We start from the raw sequence: 24,757 nt of genomic DNA on the forward strand, positions 1-24,757 counted from the left end.
CTACTAAAACAAAGACTTAGACTTTGTTATGTTCGCTTGTACATTTAAATATGCCATAAACATCCATTCAATGTAAAACATAACAACATCATGACAAAAATAATCTGTTGCATTCATTGGAAAATAATAATTAGAGTTTTACAGTATTCACTCGAAATGTGATTTCTAGTATACAAACCCTAACAGGGCAGTGGACTGAGCCTATAAATATGCTAGCCATTCCATGCATCTCAACACAACATTCACAAAGCATATAGCATCATAAGCTCTCCCCCTCTCCTGCATTGTTTTTTCATGTCGAAAACTCTGCCCTCTCCTCCATCCAGTTCGCCGGAGCTCTGTTGATTGCGGTGCTGCTTCATCAGAGACGTAGCCGTTTTATCTTTGGGGACGACACGCCAAACCAAGAGCACTACCGGAGCGTATCTCGTCTTGCGGAAAGAGGCCTCCTCGACTCAGCTAAACACTTTTATGGTCTTACTATTTCGATTTTTTTCCATTGTAATTTCGGTTCAGTTCGTTCTTCTTTTGTATTCCTTTTTGGGTTGTATTACGCCCAACTTTTATCTCTTGTAAAGAAGAAGAATCCTAACATAATTAAAAACAATAAAATAAACTCAAGGGATAGGATTGGAGTGCTTCGGCCTCTATGTCCTTAGATTCGGGGTGGAGACGATGTGATCGATAACGTCGTCTCCGTCTTCAGGAAGGGGTGCGATGTCGTGGGCGGGTTTGCAGAAGTACTTGACGAAACAGATTGCGGAGAGGGAGAAGGAGTAGAGGATTACTAAGATGATGGCGACGAATTCGTGGAGGTCGAGGACGGAGGTGCGGATCTTCTCGCGCCAACGGAAGAGGATGCAGGCGACGGAGCATGACAAGATGATCAAATTGAATTCGATTTGAAAGGAGACAAGGTCGTCGGAGCCTATTGCCGAGGCGGAGGTGCGATTTGAGGCGGCGGAGCGAGGTTGTCTCCGGCGAATATCTATCGCGAGAAGGGAAGAATGATTGAATGAATGGTGGCGGTCGTTGCGGGAGTCGTTGCTTTATAGTGTCAAGGGTGGCAATATTTTTACTCCATATTAATAAAAATATTTAAATATCTATGGATTTTATCAGATCTTGTTGTGATTTTATAATCGATTTAGATTTTATATCAACACTAATATGGTAGGAGTAATATTCATCTTTATCGATTGGAAACTTAAATTAATGATTCTATAATAAAGGTCCAAACATTGGAGATGGTATTCGGAATAAAAAAATTAAAAAAATTTACACACAAATGACATTGACGTGGGTTATGATTTTGGGCTGGGATTATTTAATTGGGCCTTATAAAGTTCTAAGTCCAATAGCTAAATTCAAATGGCTGGGCCTTCTTTTTTATTTTTGTGTTGGAAGTTGAATTTTATTTTTAATTAGTGTTATGTCCGTGCAAGGCATGATCGAACTGTTTCTTGTTATTCGCACTAAATTGGAATGGTAAATTCACATTTATGAAGTTAGTGTATTCACATCAAAATAAAAATATGAATAATATACAAAAAAATCACTTTCCAATTATCAATATCTCCAATTAATATAGTGATAATAACCTCCGATTTAGCACCAAATATATGTATCAAATAATCTAATTTAGGACATTACTCACTCTCTATTCATCCCAAAAAAGAAAGAAAATTAAAAATAAAATAGAGATTGAAGAAACGCATCCAGCATTAAGTTGGATTAAACCAACTAACTGGGATATTGGATGCGAAAAAATGGGGAAATAAAAAGGAAGAAGATTAATTGCAAATAGAGGTTTCATTGTTAAATAGTCTGACGCTAAGAGCATTAAGCATAGCTCGAGAGTATTGTCGTGATTCCATTTTCCAATCCATTCCGGTCGTCATCATCTCCTTGAACTCCGAGTAGCTAATCCGTCCATCCTGTCGTATTTTATTTCATCAGTACATGTATAATGAAACATCATGCTTTGAGCAACACCAAAACACAACATTTTGTCCACAAACGAGGAAAATTAAAACTTCGTGATTTAATATTCTGTTTTCAAATCTGACTAAATTTCATTTTTAAGTGACTATTATCACTGTACGAGGGACTCGTTTGGGTTATTTCTTGTATATGTAAATATGTCTCGTAAATTACGACCAGAATCATCGTACCTTGTCGAGATCGGCATCGTATATAATGTCGTGAATGACTTGTTCGTTGGCGGGGCCAAAATGATCGTCCAACAAAGATTCTTGCAACTCCTCAAATTCAATGTATCCACTTCTATCTTTGTCGAAATGTAAAAATGCTTCTCTTAGAAGTTCTTCACTGTTTATCCTTTTCAAGTGCACAGCCAACGTCACAAACTCTTCACAACTTAGCATCCCATTTCCATCAAGGTCGGCCTATATTTAATTCACAATTAATATTCATTTCAATTTTTTTTATTGAAAAAGAAAGAAATAAAGAGAAAAAGTAGGAAAAACATAATTTAATCATAAGAAAAATTGACGGGTCAATTGACCCATACTTACGGCATCGAGCAGAATCTGCACGTCGTGATCGGGCACGGGTTGCCCGATCATGAACAAGCCGTCTTTCAATTCTTGGAAATTTAGGTGCCCATTTTTGTCCGTGTCCATCATCTGGAACATTTCTTTGATCCCGTCTACTTGGTCCTCGGGCAAATTATCGGCCACCACCTAAAATTTTATATCAACACCAAAAATCCGTTTCAAAAGTTCCTATTTTTAGGAATCAGAAAGTATGTTTTAATTGACTTACTCTTAGAACTCTCCTCTTGAATTTGTTCATCAAAGAAAACTGCTTTATTCTTGTTCTCACTTGGTCGCCCAATGGAACGTTTGAAACTTGGTCAGCATTTTGTATCCATGGGTGTTCTATAATCAACAAATTAAATAACAATTAGTTAAACATTAATTCAAGATAATTAATACATGTATTTAATAATCTTGAACTATTAAAGCAGTGTTGGTTTGATTGATAAATAATACCAATCAATCATATGTAACTAACTGATTAGAGATAAAAAAATTAACATCGATAGATAAAAATTAATTTTTGCGAACAGACTAAAATGAAAAAAGACTGTTTTTTCATAAAATGAGAGTATAATCTATCTCATCTCGAATAAATGAATGCACAGAAACGTAAAAAGGTACTTACGAAGGACTTGGTCGACGGTGAGACGACTAAAAGGGGTGGGGTCGAGCATGCCTCTGACAAGCTGTTTAGCTTCGTCACTAACTTTAGGCCATGGATCCCTCTTGAAATCGATCTGTCCATACACAATTGCTTGTGCTATTCCTTCTTCCGTTTCTGCACTTATGGACGCCAAAGATTTAAAGTCTCATAAACTTTTACCAAATTTTAGTAAAAGAATCTCACTTTTCACTAAATCATTAATTTCCTTTTTCACTATAAAACCAATCTATAAAATTAAGACTAATTTTTCTTCACATTTTTTAAAACTCACCCGAGTTAAAGTAGAACTTTAAATTGATGATGAGGGAATATTGGTGATATAATAAAATATGAACGAAATGAGTTAGTCGAACAAGAGACTCGCTTGTCAGGTAAAAGTGAAATAAGATATTTAGACACTTATTAACATACAGACCCGAATATTTACCTGCCCAAAAAGGAGGAACTCCGCAAAGAAGAATATAGAGAATAACACCGGTACTCCAAATATCGACTTCGTTTCCGTAATTTCGCCTCAGCACCTCCGGTGCCATGTAATATGGGCTCCCAACTATCTCAGTGAATCTTTGACCTAATTAAGTCATATTGTTAACTATGAAAAAACAATATTCATGAAAATATATTCTAAGAGGAAGCATTTTTCATGCATACACAGAGAGAAAAAAACTGACCTGGTTCGAAAAAAATGGAAAGGCCAAAATCAATGGCTTTCAATGGAGAATTTTCGCTAGAGTTAGCGTATAAAAAGTTCTCAGGCTTAAGATCTCTGTGGATTACTCCATGAGCATGGCATACCTGCAACATATTTAATTGAATAATGAATGTAAAGAGATTTAAAAACAAAGTTTGATCAAAGTCTCACCAGTCCCAAGATTTAAAAATAAAATATTAAATCATGAATTTTAGCTTTTTTGTCAATTGTGTTATGTGCGTATGAAATGAATTAGCATTCTAATGAAACTACGTCGTTTTTGAGCATTAGCATTTGCCGAAAAATGAATTTTTCAAGATTTAACTCATTACTTTCAAACATTACGACCGAACTTGTCGTTTCCAAACAAATCAACCAGAATTTGAATTGTTCCATAAGAAATTTAAAACGGTAGTATATCAAAGGATAAAAGTCAATTTTTATTCTAAACATATGATCAAAATATGAATTTGGTCCAAAACATTCACTTTTAGAAAAACAGGACCATAACAAACGAAAATGTCGCCGAAGTAGTCATTTTTTTGACGGCCGTCGAAAAACTAACGAGTTTTTTGACAGAACGGTAAAAAAAAGGACCACTCCGACAATGATTTCATTTGTTATGGACTTGCTTTTCAAAAAGTGAATATTTAGGACCAAATTCGTATTTTAATCATGTAGTCAAGACTAGAATTTAATGTATATCAAATCATCAAATTTTAATCCTATTTCTCTAATGTATTACCCGTATACAAAACGACATCATTTTATCGAAATGCAAGAAAAGAAAGCAAAATAAAAGATAACGATAACGCGTTTTGTATATAGATGAGACAATTGCGATAAATGTAGTTAATGAAAGTTGGTAATTTAAATGAGTGATTTTATAATACACACCTTGACAACCTCAAGAATGGTCTTGGTGACTTGAGCAGCAGCCCTCTCAGTGTAATGGCCCCTTGCAACAATCCTATCAAAGAGCTCACCACCCCCACACACCTCCATCACCAGATATATAGCCTCCTTGTCCTCATAGACCTCCTTGTAGCTCACAATGTTGGGGTGCTTGGGGAGGTGCCTCATGATCTCCACCTCCCTCCTCACGTCCTCCACGTCCACGTCCGTCCGCAGCTTGCTCTTCGATATCTTCTTGCACGCGAACCTCTCGCCCGTCGTCTCGTCGAAGCACTCGTACGTCACCCCGAACTCCCCCCTCCCGAGCTCCTTCCCGAGCCGGTACCTCGTGTAGATGTCTCTCCCCGTGGGGTCCGCCAGCACGGTGATCGGCCTCGACACGCGCAGGGGGCGGGGCACGGATGGCTTCGGGGGCCGAGGCTGCCCGGGCCGTTGGTCCCGCCTCTTGAAGAGGACGGTGCGCCTTTGGATGGACATGCATGTCCCCATGGGATTTTTAACTTTAAATTTTTTTTGTGTGTGTTTTGGTTTGTATTTTTTTTCCTCTTCTTTTTTGGTGAGAGGAAGTTTTGGTATTGGTTAGAATCCCATGGGAACAAAAATGGGAGGGGGAGTGTGAGAGGGAGATAAAGTTGTTGCTAATTTCTTAGATTGCCTTCTTCTTCCGCCTTTTGCTCCATGCCCTTTCCCTACTTCCTTTTTTTAGGCTCTCTCCTTTATTTTACATCACAAAAATGGGTATTTTGCATGCCATAGATATACTATACTATAATTGTAGATGATTTCTTCATAATTTTGGAAAACAAATGGAAGATAATATCCAAATTAAATTTGAATTTCTTTGGAAGCTGGATCTAGCTAGAGAGTTGTGGCAACGGCTCAACGGGGATTGCTACTCCCTCCGTCCCCAATGAATATGCACTTTGGGGTCCACAGATTTTAATGTAAAATTGGTAAAGTATGAGAGGAGTGGAGAGAAAAAGTAAATAAAGTATTGTTAGTGGAGAATGGATCCCACTCATTAGAGAGAAAAAACTTTTCAAAATTAGAAATTTCATATTCTTGGAGAATGGACTAAAAAGAAAAGAGTACATATTCTTATGGGGCGGAGGGAGTATTTTAGAGCAGTGTTTTTTTTTCTATGTTTGAGCAGTATTTTATATTTTATGTGTGTTACGGATGGCAAATAAATTTATAGTGTTCGCACTTTGTTAATTAGCCTGAAGTGTAAAATTTAATAAAATATAAATACACATATATATACAGATTAAATACACACTGAATCTAATAAAAAAAAATGAACTTTCCTAGAATGAAATCAAATATAAATTCAAAATTTTGAATTGAATTTTAAAATCCAATCTGGTTCAATACATATATTCGATCTTCAAATTTTAAACTTAAAATTTGGAATACTTAAATAGTAATAATCTTTCTCAAAAAAATTACTCCGTAGACTTATGTAAAATTCAAGATATAGAGCAATTGAAAGGGAAAATTAAGTAGCACATGTATCCGTTATAACAAGCACAATATCATGCAGCATGGAAGTATCTTGCTGATACATTTTCTTTTTTTCTTTTCTTTTATCTAATAATAATGTACCTGTGTGAACAAGTCATCAAGGTAACTTCCATTTAACCATAATACAAGGACTATTTACAGAAAATATAGATAATAAAACAACACCCAACACCCAACACTCAACTGGTGCTACCGTCGTCGTCCAGAGCATCTCACAACAAAACAACAGGCTACTTAGGAGGTTTCCGTTTTCTGCCTCCAGAGTATATAGCTCAACGGCGGTGGTTACACACATGGCATGCAACTGCGGATCGAGCGTTCATATACGTACACTTATCACATGCCCAACTTCCTAAATCATCTGCGTTTCTGACTGATGTACCCGTCTTGGATGATCCTTTCCCTCTTCCGCCTTTGCTCTTGCTAGTCCCTGCTGTGGCTTTTGAGCTAATCTTGTTGCACACTGCCTGTGAATCTACGTCTGAAAGCCCATTCTCCAGTGCTCTAACCAGGTTTTCAAAGTAGTTCCGAGTCACGCTGTAACAAAACAAATAAAAAAGTCATGTCCCTACCTTGTTCGAAATATACATGTGCATGTGAAAACTTCTACTGACAAACAATGCATCAGTAACACAGAATTTCAATAGGATAGATCTATTAAAGAGATAATCGCACTGAGAAAATAGGAGGGCAGATCATAAAAAATCACTCGTAGAGTAGTTTGATCTCAACGAGACCACATAAACTTTAATCTAAATTAGTTCAAACCATACAATCTGAAGTCTAACTTAAAAGTAGACAACTCAGTATCTACAAGATCAATGACTGGAGATGAGAATAAACTATTTTTTTCTAGAAAAGGAAAGAAGAATCAAAGTTTGCAACTTGAACAATTGTTTACTAAAACTAGCTAATCAGGACAAAAGCCACTATTATAGAGGTGAACTCATGTGTCTCCTGCCCAATAAACTAGTACTAGAAAGATTCAGTAACAAAGGTGTCGACTCGGGAAATAAAAATTCAATATCAGACACACAAAAATGTCAGACGCCACTGCTGTGTTTTAAAACATCAATAATCTCATACTTCTTTCTGTATGCAAATCATAAACTACCTTGTCAGGCCAGCAAGTTTGGTGCGGAAGTCATTGAAATCTTTTGATGGACCCTCAGAATTCAGGTAATTCATTAGCTCTTTCTCTGCACACTGATGAAGCCTCTCCAGACCAGCTTCCGCCTCACCTAGAATTATAAATATTTGAATGGCCACATTAAAAGCACAGAATGACCCAGGATGATAGGATCTCATTCAGAATGCTCGATCAGATTACAAGAGGACGTAGTAATACCTTGCAAATACTCAAAGAACTGTTTTTTTGTAAGTTCAGCCTCAGGTAAATAGAATCCATATGCATACGTCCATTTAAGAACCTTCCTGCATTCAACTATCTGCACGATTGTCCAAAGTTCAAGCTAAGACATATACTTAATAGACAGCAAAAAGCAAATATAATGCTTTCATAGAAAGCAGTCAGATCCAATACTTTCCAGGAAATATAGAACGAAAGTAAGGACTATCTGTTCACAAGAAAAGCAAACTATACTTGTACAGAGCCTACCTGTTGCCAAGCTTCAATTATGAACTTCAATTGTGACTCAGGCTGGCATTGAACTTCACTAAGCTTCTCAAGCTGGAGGGGAAAAAGAATGCAGATTATAAACACCAAATTGCAGGGGTAACAAATTTTATAAAGTATATGAAAAAAATATATTATAATGCAATACAGGGGCCATATAAGAATTCTTAAGATGTAATTTTGGATATTTATAGCAATGGTGATGATCCCCAAAGGTCACAGAGACCACAAAACTCCTTGCACTAGTTCAATTCTCTCAACATTCCGAAATGCACAAACATTTATACCATGATAAAAGGTTTGTTCAATTACTGCCATTTGTAAGTGCCCTTTGATTGGGAAACTAGGTAGAGGGAAATCCCAATTCACTAAACACTCTCAAAACTTCCTATATAAGGTGGTCACTGATTGAATGGTTATAGGGGAGATTGAGGAGCTAACCTAGCAACATGTATTAACAAAAATAATGGAGACAGATATCCAATATCACATTAGTCTAGCAGATCGTGAATGACTTTTCTTTCTAAACAAATATAATGGAGACAGATAAAGAAACACAATATCCATTATCATTCAAAGACAGCCTAATAGAGGTAAGATATCCTTACATGTACAATTTGCATTTGATGCAGATCCGCCATTGCTTTTTGCCTTGACTGCATTGAAATTGCTTAAAGTTGTGTGTTATGCAGAAAGAGGGAAAAATTGAACTCAAGAATAAAACATGTAAGCTTATTGTGATGATGATGGAATGACAAAATAGATTCAAGAACTTACGACAATCTTTAGGTTAAGTACAATGAAAAAATTAGGAACTGTGTACAAGTAAAAAAATGCTCTCTCCGTCCCACCACAAGTGATTCTTATTCTTTACACAAACTTGACCACATATGGAATTGAACCACTACAATGGTAACGGCCCACTGTTACAATGGCTCTCTCATATGATCAAAGTAAGCATTTCTGCCAATTTTCTTCTTGGTGGTAGGATAAATAGCTTTTCTAGACAATCATAATTTAATAAGTCACTAAGCTAAGTAGTTAGATGTTGACTTTCTGAGCACTTTCATTCTTTCATAACAGAAAATAATTAGTGATTAGATTCAAGTAGGGTCTCAACATTTGTGGCCACACTTTCCAGTTCTTCCTATATAGCCTCTTATCCACAATTTTAGGGTAGGTTAGCTCAAATAATTATTTTCAAGTGCTTGGTCTATTGAAAAGCTTTCTATCAGCTGGACTCTTCAAGCTAAACAAAAAACATGCACAGACTAACCATCAAAAGGAGGCTAATGACTAAATGTCAACAATTACATTATAGAACAATGTCCTTAACGGGATAACTAGGAGTCGAGTAAGCATACCGATTGGTTGGATGCCCATCGCTCATAATAATGGGTGTATCTTTCCAAGGAGTTCTTGGCCATCTCCCTCCTCCTTTCCGATTCGTCATACTGAACCAATTCACATGTCAATTACAAGAAAGAAATCAGATTTAATGCAGAAGAACATAACAAATGACATGTAAAGAAGATGCTAGCAACATAAATCCATGTATTACATACCACTCCCTCTTGCTTTGCTGCTTCATAACGGTTGCATGCGTAGAAACCTCCAGTTCTCTCACCATGGTCCGACCATTGACCAAGACACAACCTGAAAAAATATAAATGTCAGTGTTTGGTACAGTTCTTGGAAATCAATGTAATTACATTAAGGTATTTGAAGGGAACAGATAATGAATTCAGCCATAACACATGCACAAAAAGGGAAATATGTGTTTCATGAACAATTTGGTTTAAATGCAGAACAGTATAAAAGCATACCAGCAAAACTCAAACTTGCATGGCGGAGTGCAAGTCATGTGCATGCAGCCTTGGTTCTTTTCAATCGGCCGCTTGCACTTGGGACATGGCTTGGAGTTGGCCAAAATCCTAAAAATGACAAAATCAGCATGAGAAATCCCATGCACTCAAGACACTACAAGACCAAGAACAGTACCAAGAACAGTACCAAGAAGTTTATACTATCTTGCAAGCAAAAATTAATGAATAAGCAAATTCATACACCATATAAATTGTAAAAATTTACCACATAGCGACACAGGCAGGGGGTATATATCTAGCATGTAAGGAAGATAATCTGATTTTTTAACTGATAGAGAGATGTACCATCCCTCAGTATCATAATCTGACTTGACTTTATATCAATTATGTTACCAACTACCTAGATGGCTAAGAAGACATAATTCGCAAAACTTTATTTGAAATGGCTCAAGAGAACTGATACTGCAAATAGAGGATATTTTGAAATAAAAATACCAGAGATAAACAGCATATGATGGTGCGAAGGACCACTTGTTTACTTTTTCATTTCAAACATACAGCATTTGTGAAATAAACACTCTATAAGTACACTCATAGTAAGAAAATATATATATGAACAGACACATATGCTGTTAGTTTTGCCAAATCATTCCAGAAGTAGTATACCAGTTCATATTCTCGGATTCTGCACTGTTTTTCAAAACCCACTTTGCCACAGTTTCACAGTCTACTGGCCGATGAGCTTCTTCTGCACACTGATCATAGCACCAGTGCATAATACTTAACTTTAGTAATCCCCATGAAGAAAATTAAGATGGTAAAATACATAGCAAACCCCAACTCACATTCCAACAGAAGCTATATGAACAACTGCAAGTGACATCATAGCTTCCACTACCAACAACATATTCCACAGCTGAATCGCAACCAGGAGCAGGGCACCACTTGATCTGTAAGGGAAGATAAGAGAAACAATTACCTTCAAAATAGAGTTCTCACTGAATGACGAGAACTGGGCATGGCATAATAAGCATGTGGTCAAGATGAAGCAGTACTGATTCTGTGATCTATACAGTTTGCAAAATGATGCCTTATATGGATGTTAATTCTCAATAAGCCACATATTCTTTTGTACTTTGTATCTAAAAGTATAAACCTAGTAAGTCCAAAGATTCATACATAATTTAGTCAAGGAATATGAAAAGATCAGAGGGTGATTTGTCTACCTTACGGCTGTCCTCAACATAAGATCTAAGAAGATAGCGGCGGTACTTCTCTTTATCCTCATGGGAACCTAACTTATCAATCATATCTTGGCCAACAGCAGCACCACAGGATGGATCAGGACACCTCAGCACCAAGCATCCAGGACCATCATTGATGGAAGTGCTTATGTAAGCTAAAAGTACAGGCAGGTAATAGATCAGTTATGAATTTTTAGCACTCACGAATACAAATCTCAAAGAGACACATTGCAGAGAAACTTTTCTAAAAGAAATAACAGAGATTGCATCATTCCCATTAGAGACGATAAATCAAATATGCCCGTTTCAGATCACAGGTCAATGTCAAAATTGGCCATAACATGTTAATCCCTATCATAAGGTTGAAAAACCCCAAGAATAAACAGATGACAGTATGAACCAAAGTAAATGTATCACAACATCTCTAAAGCATCCATTCAGGCATCATGCTATATGATGTATGAATTGACTCAGTTCATCTACACAAACACAATAAATGAACTTTCTAACAATAAGTGATACCATGATTGAATTTATAATAATATGAACAACTTAACCATTTAACTATTTAAGCAACTATACCAATTAATAGACTTGTAGGTTGGTTGGATCAATTTTACAATGTATTAATTATATGCAAACAGAAACATTGATTAGTATTACTATATTGACATGATCAAGTTGTTTCTAACGGTTCCTAAGAGCAATACTCTAAGCAAGTCCAGATCTAAGTTAGAACTAAGTTCCCACGATATAGGGCATGGTACAAGATATTAATAAGTAATATCTGCTTCGAGTTATCCCAAAGGCACCCTTATATTTCTGCTGGCTAATTCATTTTCAATTAATCTTCAGTTTTATTTTGCACAGAATGTATGTATGTTGATGCAACTAACTAAATTAAGCAATCATCACAGGCTATGAAGTTGGCGAACCTATATAATTAAATCCAAGGCAACACAACCAGGGAAATCTTCATGCACACTGCCTCCTGGTCAAAATATTATAGCACCAATATGAGAGGGGCTTAACCCAAGGCCTAAATTGCATATTGAGCCATGGTGCCCCCTCCACAAAACCACTTAAAGCATTCCATTGTACCCAATCGTACCCCTCCCAAATTTAGATAGAAAGTGTCATGGAAAATGTTTTTCTATGAAATGTTTGTTTCAGCTTTAGGAAAATTTGTAGAACTAATCTAATAAAGGGCATACATAAAGCATCGGATATGGATAAAGCTTTCGTTTTTTTTAATGTATCTACAAGAATAAGTCAGTTAAAGACTGACAGACAAACCTTTCCAGCACGTGTCACAAAAAAGGTGAGAGCATGCAAGAGTTTGTAGTTTGCCAATAGAGTAGCTCTCGAAACAGATCCCGCAAGACACCTACTAGGATACAAACTTACAAAGTAAGATAAGCACATGAAGATGATGGAAACAAAATTCTGAAAGGAAAATAAATAGTTAGGAGTCATCTTAAATTGAACTTACTTCTTTGTAATTTGGAGACTTCACGAGTGGTTTCTCCAATATGCCAACAGCTCTGCGAACATTTTCTTCATCAGCAAACCATTCTTCATGCACGTTATTCACACTCCTGGAAACAATCATGTTAAAAAGTTTGTAGATGGAAAAACTGAAATTATACAATTAGATCATATATTACTGAAAAAAAACACCCATTCTCCAATGTAATAGGTTTTTTAAGCAATTCAAACAATTACTCCATACCAGATACCTCAATTTTCTTGAAGAACAAGAATAAGTTACGCGAGGCCCAAGTAAGTAAATGGAAATATAACAAAACTTGATTTTGGCCAAAATAATTACTTGGTTTTAAAAAGCAAAAGTACAACCAGTTACCAGTTATAGCGCCTCAATAGTATGCATGCTGCTTCCCGTGGAATAGAAAGAACAGTTGATATTTTGGTAATATCTTCAAATTGGCGTCGTTGTATATCTTCTTCTTTTAAGATAGTATAGTTCTTCTGTAACACATACAACAGTGAGTTTCTCAGGATGGAGGCAGGAGTGACATTAATATAAAGCTAGTTTCTTCAAACAAATGCTAACTCAATAAGCGCATAACTTCCATTCAAAATTCTTAGTTACAGAATCAGAAAATTCTCTAACTATCACTTTTTGAAATACCCTAATTCCAATACAGCTGAGTTTTTTAAAATAAAATCTTAACACTTAGTTGGACTTGGACCTTATTAAATATCAATTAACTCAAAGTTTGGTCTAAATATAATACTCCTATTTCTAAAATGATAAATCTAATTTCCAGAACACAGCAGCTAAACTCAGCATCTGATCTGATCAAAGGAAGCAGTAAACCCTGGTCCTACATCTGCAGGAAAACGATGATTACTTTACACTTAAAAATTCCACCTTGCACATCTGTAATGTACATGCACACAATCGCCCCCAGCTTAAATCACACTAAATCAAGCAATCGAGTCACATTAGCTCCTCCGCTGTAAATTACACCAGCTGAGTAAACCAATCAGACAACAAAAAAGGTAACGCGCCGCTTCACGAGTATTAAGTACCTGCGACCGACTGACGAGTGCGTCATCGCCGTCATCCGAGTTGGCGATGAAGTCGTAATCAGCAGCGTCGTCGTCGTCCTCTTCATCGGCGTAGTCATAGCCGTAGTCCTCGTCCTCCCCAGCTTCGTCCATGTCGTGGTCGTCCTCCCCGCCGCTGTAGTAGTTGTCGTCCTCCTCCACCGACGCCACTTCATTGGCATCGTGCATATCGTCCTCGGACTCCATGAACGATGCGCAAAGGCTCAGCTAAGAAAACCCTAGAGAGAGGATTTAGGAGCGGTGGGAATTGGGGAAATTGAAATGGAATCAGTGAGCTAGCTTCCCACCGAGATATTAGGGCTAAAGTAATGATGCGATCATCTTTTCGTTTGCCCCAATTTGGAGATGGATTGGACACCTAAATTATTAATTGTCTAATTTTAATTAATTAAATTTATTAGTAAAGTCAAATTGAATAATTAAATAAATAAAATTAAATAGGCGTAGGGCCGCTGAGTTTCTCTCTCTATGAAACGTAATGAGCTGCTTTGACTCTCTCTCTCTTCAGCCACTCATGTACCTCAGTTCCTCCGACTGCTGCCGTTTCCGCCGCGCCGCCGTCACATCCGCCGCCAGACGCCACCACCGACGCCGTCTCCTCAAGTATTCCCCCAATCATCTGTCGACGACGCCTGCGCAACAGCCAGCCATCTTCAAGCTCTCCGACGACACTCTCCAGATAAACCTAAAATCCCCTTCCACCGCCCTCCAAAAGCTCGATACGAAGCTCCGCGAGTTCGTCGACCTCGGCCGCGAAGCTCTAGATGACCTCAGGACTACCGTCGCCGTCGACGCCAGCACCGGAGCGGTCGTGATTTCGTGCAGGAGGTCAACCGTTGAGTTTTTCTCGGCGCTGTTTGTTTCCGGTTTGGTGCTTGTGATCGTTTTCAGGAGTTTGTTTAGAATGCGGGAGAGTGGCGGCGACGGCGAAGTGCTGATTTACAAGAGGGATAGGAGTCTGGGCGGGAAGGAAGTGTTGGTTGGGAAGAGGGAGGATAGTTGGCCGACGAGGCGGCCGTCTGCGACGCCGTTGAGCTCGGAAAATGAGGATTATTATTACCAGAGTAAAAGAAATGGAAGGAATAATGCGTTGAGTAGGAGGAAGAAGGAGGAATTGCCTCAGTGGTGGCCCAAGGTTGTGAGTCAAGGTCCCATTGAAGTCGAAAATAAGGATGAATACCAGAGATTAGCTAACCAATTGATTCAAGGTTGGTTCTTGTTTGTGTTTTCTTTTTGTTTCTTTCCTTATATAACTTCTTATGGTTGGCTTTTCTTTGTATATTTATTGTTAATCTTTAATGTTTAGACTCAGGCCTGTGGTGTCAAAATTAGTAAAACTAAGTAGTGTATGGTATATTGAATTCGTAAAGAATGCACTTTCATATGTTGCGATTGAGACAGTGCTGAAGTGGAAATTTGGTTTTGTTTGTGAAGACATTTAAAGTAGCCTTTTGGAATTGAGAATTCTGAGATTGGATTTCATTTTAACAGAAATTAGAAATGTGATGCGCCAACCAAAAGGGAAATGTGCTGCGTTGCAAGAGCACTTCAAGTGCACGTGTGTGTGTGTGTGAGAGAGAGAGAGAGAGTCATGCCTGAACTTAACTCAACATTTGAATGCTCTTGTACTGACTGCTAGTTGCTATGATAAGTTAGGTAGTTTCATGTAAAAGAGATGTGTAATTATAAAAATGTCGTCTCGTCACAAGCAAATTATTATATGGGGTGGGATAGGCCTCCCTCCACACTCATTACTTAACCAGCTGCATCATTGTATGTTTTTACCCCTAAAAAACATGTCATTGGGCTTTTCCTTTAGTTGGGACTTTGGAGTAAGTAGGTGCTTGCTGCTTGCTCGATGTCTACTAAATGAGCCTTTGCGGCCTGCCCCGCCATATATAGAAATCTTTCTCCTTTGAACCCTTGCTAAGACGTAGAGTAAAAGATGCTGTTTTGGGAATTAAAATGCAGAGTAGGCTTTACTCTTTTTAACTCGTTTGTTTCATGCTTTAGCTTCATGAACAATGGATTACGCAAACTTAATAGATTTTTTAAGTTAGGCTCTCTACTTATGTTGGAGAGGTTAATTAGAACTTTTTCATAGCTTTTCCTTCGTAAAATCTTCTCATTTATTTTCTTTATTCTATATCCAGTAATCATGGATCGAAAAATGAATGGGGAGGACATTTCAACAAATGAGATAGTTCAGGTCAGTAATTTCTTACCAATGAGTCTAAATATAGTATTTTTTTGTGTTTTTCGCCTCTATCCATAAATACTTGGAAGCTTATTTATGTAAGAAAAATAGATCTTTTATTTATAGTTTTGCTTGGATTTGCTAGATTTTTTCAATCGTGGCACTACTTGATTGCGAATATTTTTAGGTATATAGTGGCATTAAGAACAAAATTACTTTATTATGCCTTAAAAGTTAAAGATGGCTGAAACTATGAATGTGTTCATCTGTTGAACGTGGCCTTTACTCACTTTTAGGACTATGCCAAAGTAAAAACTGCACACGACTACTTGGAGAGTAGAATAATAGTCTTGTCTTTATTCTTAGATCAGTATGTAGAGCTTTCAAAATTAATGAAATAAGAAAAGTTCCAGTGTGCTTATATGTTTTTAATTGGGTAAGTGTATTTTTGCAAATTGTGAAATAGAATATGCAGCAACTGTAGTGCATGTATACTGAAGTGATTTTTTCACTTTTCGCTTGTCATCTGCAACAGCTACGTCAATTATGCAAGACATATGGAGTCAGGGCCTCCATTAGCACTGAAAATGCACGCAATTCACTTTACCGTGTGTCTGTTAATTTTGTTTTGGACTACTGTGCAAGGTACATGAGACAACTTTCACCACCATCTCATTATAGTTGTTTTTGTGCCTTTTTTCCTTCCAAATCAAGATTATCCATCTGAAAAGTTCATTTTATTTCACATATTAGTAACTTGATTTAATTTCGTGTAGCATACCGGATTTATCCTCCTCAATTGATATTAACGGTGAGGGTGTGCGCGAGTTCATAGCTGGATTTTCTGATAACCTTGGGCTTGACAGTTATCATGCTGCAAGAATGGTATCTGCAGCTGTTGCTGCACGCACACGGTCAAAAATCCTACAGGCTTGGGTGTGTTAATTTGGTTTTTTTTTTGTAGATTCACTAATCTTTTTACCTATAGTTCACTATAACAAAGACTCAGACTTTCAGAAAAATCGAAACAGTACTTTCTAAGATAATCAATTCCAATTTTTACACAACCCATCCGCTAGTTGTTAAAGAAACTATAATATAGAGTAATATATTAATGGTTTGTCACTATGGCATCTGAAATGATTTCAAATCATTAGTTAGTTCTTCATTCGAGAGTATGTCATGCTTCTAGATATCTAAGAAATTTCATCAAGACTTAACACCAGTCCAATAAATTACTTTCAAACCATCTCACTTCAATTTTATACTCTATTTCAGGCACTAGAGGTCCAAAATAAACATTCTGAAGCACTGGTCGAGCTATTCAAAGTATGTCTTATTCACCGGATCTTCCCTCCTGAGGAGAACTCGGTACGTATATCTGTCGATTGTTTTAACCCTAAGTCGGTGGAGATATATCAAACAAGTAAAACACTCTTCCCGATAAGATGTCATAAAAACTTCAATTTTGTTGGTTGAGAATCCAAAGAGCTGATAGGTATGACATTCATTCTTTTTGTTGTGACAGCCTGAGATGGAAATGGTAGCTCGAAGCCTGGACAAGTCCTTAAACATAGACCAAAGAGAACATTTATTGAACTCCTTTATTTCTGTTTGTGGTGACACTATTGATCAAGGTGTCGTAGAAGCACTGGGTTTGGTATGTCATTCTAGACTTAAATTTTCACAACCTTGACTTTTTACATGATATTGTGTGGTATTTGTTTGTAGAAGAACTTTTCAGCTGAAGTAAAGCATATTGACTATCATGGATATATCTTACTTTCATCATGGATTTTCTCACCATTCTTACTATTTAAAATCTATGAATCTTGAATTTTCTTTCAGGGATAACAGTTTGTTAAATCTGAGCCCATACTTATTGGTATTATCGCGCAGGTTAGTGCCAAAGATGAGCAGGGAACCCAGCATGTTTTATAATGCATACACAGACTACCACAATGTAAGATTATTCTCAATCTCTCAAAAATATTTCACAAATCGATTAATGAACTCCTTTTACTCTTTATATATCTCTCCACTTTAAAGTTGATTTTCTCCTAGTACGCATCACCTTTTTATTATATACCGCACTTCCTATTCTCTGTGAAAAAAGTACACTACAGATGGGCTTGGTTTTCGTTCAATAGGTTGGGGAAGGGACATTTTCCATCTTTGTTGCAAGTTTATGACTTATGATAAAGATTCCAAATATATTGGAGCTTACTCGTTATGATTTTTTTTTGTGCACTGTTAAATCTAATTGTGAGGAGACTATATGTAAATCTGATTAACACCATAATCAGGTACGATACTCGAATCACATAGGTTTTTAGGTCTGCAGCAACTGCTGGAGCCTGGGAATTTTTGCCTTGATAAAGCTCCTTCAAGCAGATTAACTTTTCATTTTAGTCTCGGCAATTTGGAGATTGAATTCGTCGATACTTTTGCTTTTTCAGACAAGAAATGTATGTTAGTAGGCTGATGTAGTGACCATAATCAACATCTGGCGATCCTTAAAGCATTTTTACAAATGAAAAACAAGTTCTGTGATTGTTCATTCCCTTTGTGACTAATTATACTTGTGTCCTGTATAGTTATCTCATGAATACAAAAGTTTTCGTAAGTTTGATATTTGGAAATTTATAAAATTAAGGCTGTTCCATGTTTAGCAGCAAAGTAGTCAATTCCCATTATCACTACCAATAAACGAAAACGAATCACGACAGGAACCTAAAATACGTCTCAAGCGCAGAGAAGAAATGGCTGAAGAAACAGGGGCACCTCATGTGTTCCATGATTGATCCAAGCCTCACAATTTCAACTCATCCTCATAATACGCTTCAGACCCTTGACAACATCTCTCATCTTCGCGCGGGATGGTGCTTTGTCCAATACGCACATTACTGCAACTCTTGTCAACTGGATGACAAACAATATTTCAACATGTTCAGCTTGTTCTGTTTTCACTTTACACACAGAGAGAGGGGGACCTTGGCTACCCCTTTAGGGGGATAGTAATTGAGCTTTGGGTCGATAAATTGCCTTACTTCGTCGTTGTCCCTCAAACTTTGTAAACTTGGTAATATTTCTTTGGCCTGAAAGACAAACATGGACACTTGACGATTCATCCGAAAAAGCAAACAACAAGGGATCCCCAAAAGCGAAAACAGAAAACAGAATTAGCAAGAATACACACACTGAAAAAAGCTTTACCCAATTAAGAAGATTATGCATGTCAAGAGTTCTGGCCTTGCAGTCTTCAAAAAGAAGTACATTGTTGGAACTGATAGCTTTATGAATTATCGATGGCTAAACCTTGTCATGCAAATACTCCAAACCCTTGGTTGGCAACATCAACGGCTATATATTCTAAGCCGCTGCATCCAGTCAACAGTAGGACCAAGTTGTGCCCCTTCCCTTCCTCATTAAACATGATTTTACTTTTTAGTAAAATAAATTAATCAAGTACCACCATGAAGAGATCACATGGTGACAAATTCATAAGCTAAGAAGATTGCCATCGACACAGTAGCCGAGCAATTCAACTACATTGTCATTCTTCAATCTTGACAGTAAAATCTTTCAAAGAAGGACGTCATGTTGCTCAAGAAAATATTCAAAATGCAAAAGCAGATCAGATTGTAGCTTTGGATTAGAAAGGAGATATCTCAGAAGACTGCTTGAAGACATTTGTCGAAGGATGTTTGCACGACGATCCAAAGAAACGACTCCCAATGAGTGAAGTTGTGGAACGAACAGCTAGAGGCCCCTTCAAAAACATAGACGGAACAAAGATTAGGTCAAATATTGGATGTGATTCTTTGTGTTGCTGCAGGATCAGATCAACACCAAAGAATGAAAATGATACGCTGTCAAAGGCCACAACCTTTATAGAAAATGTCCCTTTAATTCTATTCTATTTGATGAAATAAAGTTGAGTGAAACAAATGACATTTATGATTTTTATGTTGGATTCAAAAGAGGAGAGAAAACAACAATTGATAGGCTCTATCTACTACATGCCAAAGCAGAAATCTATAGCAAAGGGTTTGGTTATAACTATATTATAGTACTCCATATTGGCCTATCCCGTTTACTAATATGAAATGACTGGTTTTGTAGGTTTCAAGACCATTATCTAAGCTGAAGCATGAGAATGTGGTCGAACTTGTTATTTACAATTTGGATGGTCGTCAGTTGGTCTTGGCGTATGATTTACTCCTATACGACGTCTTTCATCAACATGGTCCCAAAGAATCAAAATCGTTGTTGGGGTGGCAAGGGGATTATGAAAATACTTTGATCCATCATAACATCTCATGCAGGAATGTTTTACTGCTTTGTGATTATGAAATTGCTAAGATTATTGATCCTTTTCTCTGGATTTCATGCCCCGAGTGTACGATAGAATCATCCGTGAGTGAGGGCCATCCTGAAAATCACACTTAACTCGAACACAATGACTTAGGTGAGGAGCTTCATATGAAATGGTTAAAGGCAGCAATCTTGGCCTTGCGGTCTTCAAACACTAAGTACTCTCTCTGTCCCATTTAAAATGAAGCGTTTTCCTTTTTTAGATGTCCCATTAAAAATGAAACGTTTCCTAAAATAGAAACAACTCTATCTCTACATTTTCATCTATCTTACTTTACTCTCTCTTCATTAACTCACAAAACAATACTAAATAAAATGTCGTGCCGATTTCTAATTGTTTCATTTTAAGTGGGACGGATGGTGTACATTGTTGGCACTAACTCACAAAACAATACATAAAATCCCGTGCCAATTTCTAATTGTTTCATTTTAAGTGGGACGGAGGGAGTACATTGTTGGCATTAACTCACAAAACAATACTCCCTCCGTCCCGGACTACTTGCACTTATTTCCTTTCTGGGCGTCCCAAGTTATTTGCACTATTTCCATTTTTAGTAAAAAAATTCACCTACAGCCGTAATATTTGACTTTGCTATACACTCATTCCTTAATCTCCGTGCCGAAAATGAAACGTGCGAGTAGTGCGGGACGGAGGGAGTACTACATAAAATTTCGTGTCGATCTCTAAATGTTTCATTTCAAATAGTGCAACCCCCCCTTTAGTTAAAGAATTTTAGTAAAGAGTCAAAAAATAGAAGCTTCTGCATTTCCGACCACTGTCACATTCACAATCAATCCAAACAATTTGAAAAGATTTTAAAAATAAGGGTATTCCATGTTTATGGCGTCAATCTTTTGCCTAAGCAGCAAAGTAGTCAATCCAGTCATGACTTACAATACATCACTACCAACAAAAGAAAAACGAATCCCAACAGAAACCCGAACACATCTCAAACCCAGAGAAGCAAAGGCTGAAGAAATAGGCGGCACCTCATGTATGTCATAATTGATCCAAACCTCGCAATTCAACTTGTCTCAGGAGCAGGGACAGTCGACCTCAGAAGGGGCTGCAGAGCCTTCACAACAATGCTCATATTCGGCCGGAACTCTGCTTCATACTGCACACACAATGCTGCAACAGCTGCCAACTGGATGAAACACAATATCTCAGCATATTCAGATTGCTTCATGTTTTCAGTTTACACAAACAAACACGAGAGAGAGAGAGAGACCTTGGCTACCCCTTTAGGGGGATAGTCCTTGAGTTTTGGGTCAACACATTGTTTCACTTTGTCCTCACTCAATCTAGGTGTGGCCTGAAAGACAAATATGGATATTTCATGATTGAACGAACAGCAAGTGCAGACTACAAGGGGATTCCCAAAAACAAAAAAAAAACAAAAATCAGAATTTATGAGAATACGCATAGTGAAAGCCTCACCCAAGTAACAAGACTCTGCTGTCCACGAGGCATGGTATGATCAACAGGCTTCCTTCCAGTCAAAAGCTCAAGCAGAACAACCCCGAAGCTATAAACATCGCTCTTCTGTGTCAATTGTCCTGTCATTGCGTACCTGCAGTCACAAATATAAACAAAACTAAGTTAATATCATCAGAGTTTTTCAAAATTACTACTACAATACACAACCAAAGAAAATATGAATAGTTCACCAAACCAATTTTTAGAAGTTTTGCAGAGTCAACTACAAGGATCTACGTTAAAAACCAACATACACTCCAAACAGTCCCATGACCTCTCAGTAACTCTTAATTGTCCCAGCCTCCAAGGTCGCAATAAATTATTCACCAAAGTCACTAACATTGGCAAACACATATCCAAACTTAATCTTAGAAGATAGTTGCATGACCAAAGGTTCAAATTCATGTTTCAGTAATTTGCTTAGAGCCATGTATTCATGTTGCTGCCTATCGGGAACCAAGATCAATCAAAATCATAACATCTCTTAGGAGCGAAGATCAATCACATATTCTACAGAGACATTCATAAAGAAGGATGATAGTCTATTGGAGAAAGATATGATCATTACTCTGGAGCATGATAACCAAAGGTTCCCAGAACTCGAGTAGAATGAAGTCGGGCAGCCATGTCAGGAGCTTGGTTTGAAAGATTAAAGTCGGCAATCTTGGCCTTGTAGTCTTCAAAAAGAAGTACATTGCTGGATCTGATATCTCTATGAATTATTGATGGCTGAAGCTTCTCATGCAAATGCTCCAAACCCCTGGCAGCATCAACAGCAATTTTAACCCGGTGTATCCAGTCGAGTGTTGGACCAGGTTGTGCCCCTTGCACCCCTTTCCTTCCTGTATTAAAGAGGATTTTAGTTCCCAGAGCAAGTAAAAAGATTAATCAAGAGCAAGCTACATACCATGTAGAATGTCGTGAAGAGATCCCATGGTGGCAAATTCATAAGCTAAGACGCGAAGATTGCCATCAACACAGTAGCCAAGCATTTCAACAATATTATCATGCTTCAATCTTGACACCATCGAAACCTATGCAGAAATCAGTCATGTCCTTACTGGTCAATACATATAATGGAAAAATAAAGTTGCATATTTTGGGGAACCACAAAGCTTGCAATTAAACCCGTGAAGTATACCTGAGTCAAGAACTCAACATTTGAATCAGGCTCAGAAGATACATCAAGCTTCTTGACAGCAACCTCTTTCCCATCATTCAATTGTGCGAAGTAAACTCTCCCATATGATCCTTCGCCAATTAGTGACTTTGATCCAAAATTGTCGGTTTTCTCTTTTAGTTCCTCAAGGGAGAGTGAAGGTACCTCGATAGAAGGTAATTCCTTCTGAACTTCAGGTTTCACGGGAGCAGATACCTTTGAGCCTCTTTGATGCCCTAGTTGTGCACAAAAATACAGAATAGAGACAGAAAATGTCACCAAACTGGCAAACTATGATATGAATCTCAATGGAGCCACAGACACAAAGCACGTGGAGAGAAGTAAAAACACAACTAGTTCTCCCTCCACTAATTCAGCAAAGCACAAAAGTCAAATTAACATGCAAGTAAATGTAATCCTGATACAAAAGACTTACCATCACCATTATCTCTCGGGCTCTTGAGGTGTTCGTTTTCATCGGGATGATAGGACTCCTCTACTTGACAGGTGCAGCACAGCCACTTACGCATCCTTGTTCTCTTTCTCATATAAAGATTATTTTTAGCCCTCTTGTTCTCCAAGCGTACAAAGTGACTAGGAGGAGGTGCCTGGGAAAAACTTCGTCAGTCAAATTCTAAATATATTACATGACGAGTAAGACTCTCATCGCCAGATACATAATGCACACGTTCAAATAGACAGACAATCACAACTACATTATGTATACATCATATTATTACACAACTTTGTCCATTGAGTGCTTCAATTGGAAAAAAAATACCATCACGAACTTATGAAAACTATGTCAAGCAGGACCAAGACTTCGCAAACAACAATTGGATAGAGTTTATAAACTTATAGTCGGCATACCTGACCAACCATCAGATCTTCCTATAAATTCATATTGATACCTATGTATTGTACAAACATATATCACTATCCCATGGTGCAGTAAAGTTTCTTTGCTTCACATCAAAGTAACAGGGAAATGCTTCCTTGTATCCAAACACAATCCACAATCACAAGCCACACACCCACGATAAACGATTCTCCCCAATTCCATGCATTGCTACATAAACCAAATCTTTTGTCATGCCACATGCCTCCAAACACAATATCTAACCAGAAACCAAAATTAAGGTATTTAAGAATCAAATGTTCAGAAAATCAATCCAAAAACTTATTTAATTAACCGAACAACATATCACGGACATCAATTATGCGGCCTTACCAAAGCAAGCCAATGATCCATCAACCACAATCGAACAACAAGCGATGAACAGCGAGGAATAAAAAAAAGGATAATCCGAGAAAGAGAACAAGGCGGCGAAAATGAGACCCCCGAAAAAGGATAAATGCGATTCAAAATCGGAATTACAAGATAATGGAAGGCATTAAAGAGAATGAGAGAAAAACCAACCGAAATTCATGGAGCGCTTTTGAATTGTATTACTTTTCTGTCCTTCAATTCTCTGCGACTCCGTCTACACAGAATAAACTAATCCCCAATTTTTTGGTTGTTTATATAAACGAAGGGGGATGAATTAGGTTAAAATTGGGATTAACAGCAACGCGGATCGGAAGAGAAAAAGAGTGAAGCAAAGCAAAGGAATCAGCGAATGAAGGGGGAAAGTGTATATATCAGTGTGTTTTGTTCACTTCACTGTGTGTGTGTGTGTGTGTGTGTGTGTGAGAGAGAGAGAGAGAGAGAGAGAGTATTTCTAGCAAACTAACTGAAAATTAAATATTCAACGTAAATTAGATTGAAATTACTATAAAAATTGATATGATATTGATACTACTACATTTGATAAGTTGACTGATAGTAGTAGTATTTAGATTTTATACAATTTGCAGTAATTGTTTGAATTGGTTCGTTGATTTT

General features: G+C 37.4%; 4 protein-coding genes across 7 annotated transcripts; 1 reads left to right on the top strand and 3 right to left on the bottom strand.

The window, feature by feature from the left end:
* Nucleotides 1–1,545: 1,545 nt before the first annotated feature.
* LOC121808308 (calcium-dependent protein kinase 24-like) lies at nucleotides 1,546–5,427 on the bottom strand. The gene is made up of 8 exons (XM_042208722.1): nucleotides 4,817–5,427; nucleotides 3,900–4,023; nucleotides 3,656–3,799; nucleotides 3,190–3,342; nucleotides 2,788–2,903; nucleotides 2,538–2,705; nucleotides 2,175–2,408; nucleotides 1,546–1,937 (listed from the first exon to the last, which is right to left on the bottom strand). Exons 1-8 carry the CDS (start codon nucleotides 5,321–5,323, stop codon nucleotides 1,794–1,796), a joined length of 1,590 nt encoding a protein of 529 aa, XP_042064656.1. The 5' UTR covers nucleotides 5,324–5,427; the 3' UTR covers nucleotides 1,546–1,793.
* An 870-nt stretch (nucleotides 5,428–6,297) lies between these two features.
* Nucleotides 6,298–13,999, bottom strand: LOC121808307 (probable E3 ubiquitin-protein ligase ARI7). The gene is made up of 15 exons (XM_042208721.1): nucleotides 13,621–13,999; nucleotides 12,929–13,053; nucleotides 12,557–12,662; nucleotides 12,361–12,451; nucleotides 11,047–11,219; nucleotides 10,666–10,770; nucleotides 10,487–10,575; nucleotides 9,821–9,928; nucleotides 9,560–9,650; nucleotides 9,359–9,448; nucleotides 8,603–8,650; nucleotides 7,977–8,048; nucleotides 7,707–7,806; nucleotides 7,473–7,599; nucleotides 6,298–6,895 (listed from the first exon to the last, which is right to left on the bottom strand). The coding sequence occupies exons 1-15, from the start codon at nucleotides 13,843–13,845 to the stop codon at nucleotides 6,631–6,633; spliced, it is 1,815 nt and encodes a 604-aa protein (XP_042064655.1). The 5' UTR covers nucleotides 13,846–13,999; the 3' UTR covers nucleotides 6,298–6,630.
* A 117-nt stretch (nucleotides 14,000–14,116) lies between these two features.
* Nucleotides 14,117–18,416, top strand: LOC121807141. Its single transcript, XM_042207338.1, has 8 exons — nucleotides 14,117–14,867; nucleotides 15,813–15,868; nucleotides 16,392–16,501; nucleotides 16,633–16,792; nucleotides 17,135–17,227; nucleotides 17,385–17,516; nucleotides 17,756–17,819; nucleotides 18,163–18,416. Exons 1-7 carry the CDS (start codon nucleotides 14,138–14,140, stop codon nucleotides 17,795–17,797), a joined length of 1,323 nt encoding a protein of 440 aa, XP_042063272.1. The 5' UTR covers nucleotides 14,117–14,137; the 3' UTR covers nucleotides 17,798–17,819; nucleotides 18,163–18,416.
* Nucleotides 18,417–21,017: 2,601 nt separating this feature from the next.
* LOC121806768 (PTI1-like tyrosine-protein kinase 3) lies at nucleotides 21,018–24,550 on the bottom strand. Of its 4 annotated transcripts, none has more exons than XM_042206900.1 (9): nucleotides 24,293–24,550; nucleotides 23,743–23,941; nucleotides 23,309–23,480; nucleotides 22,855–23,108; nucleotides 22,621–22,747; nucleotides 22,282–22,555; nucleotides 21,675–21,807; nucleotides 21,466–21,549; nucleotides 21,018–21,381 (listed from the first exon to the last, which is right to left on the bottom strand). In XM_042206900.1, the coding sequence occupies exons 2-9, from the start codon at nucleotides 23,752–23,754 to the stop codon at nucleotides 21,259–21,261; spliced, it is 1,179 nt and encodes a 392-aa protein (XP_042062834.1). In that variant the 5' UTR covers nucleotides 23,755–23,941; nucleotides 24,293–24,550; the 3' UTR covers nucleotides 21,018–21,258. The 4 variants fall into 4 exon arrangements, with proteins under 4 accessions (XP_042062834.1, XP_042062836.1, XP_042062835.1 ...); XM_042206902.1 differs by having other exon boundaries at nucleotides 23,784–23,941; nucleotides 24,293–24,549; XM_042206901.1 differs by lacking the exon at nucleotides 23,743–23,941 and having other exon boundaries at nucleotides 24,293–24,548.
* Nucleotides 24,551–24,757: the final 207 nt, after the last annotated feature.

Source organism: Salvia splendens, chromosome 6 (genome assembly GCF_004379255.2).
Source record: "Salvia splendens isolate huo1 chromosome 6, SspV2, whole genome shotgun sequence".
In the NCBI taxonomy this organism is placed as follows: Eukaryota; Viridiplantae; Streptophyta; class Magnoliopsida; order Lamiales; family Lamiaceae; genus Salvia; species Salvia splendens.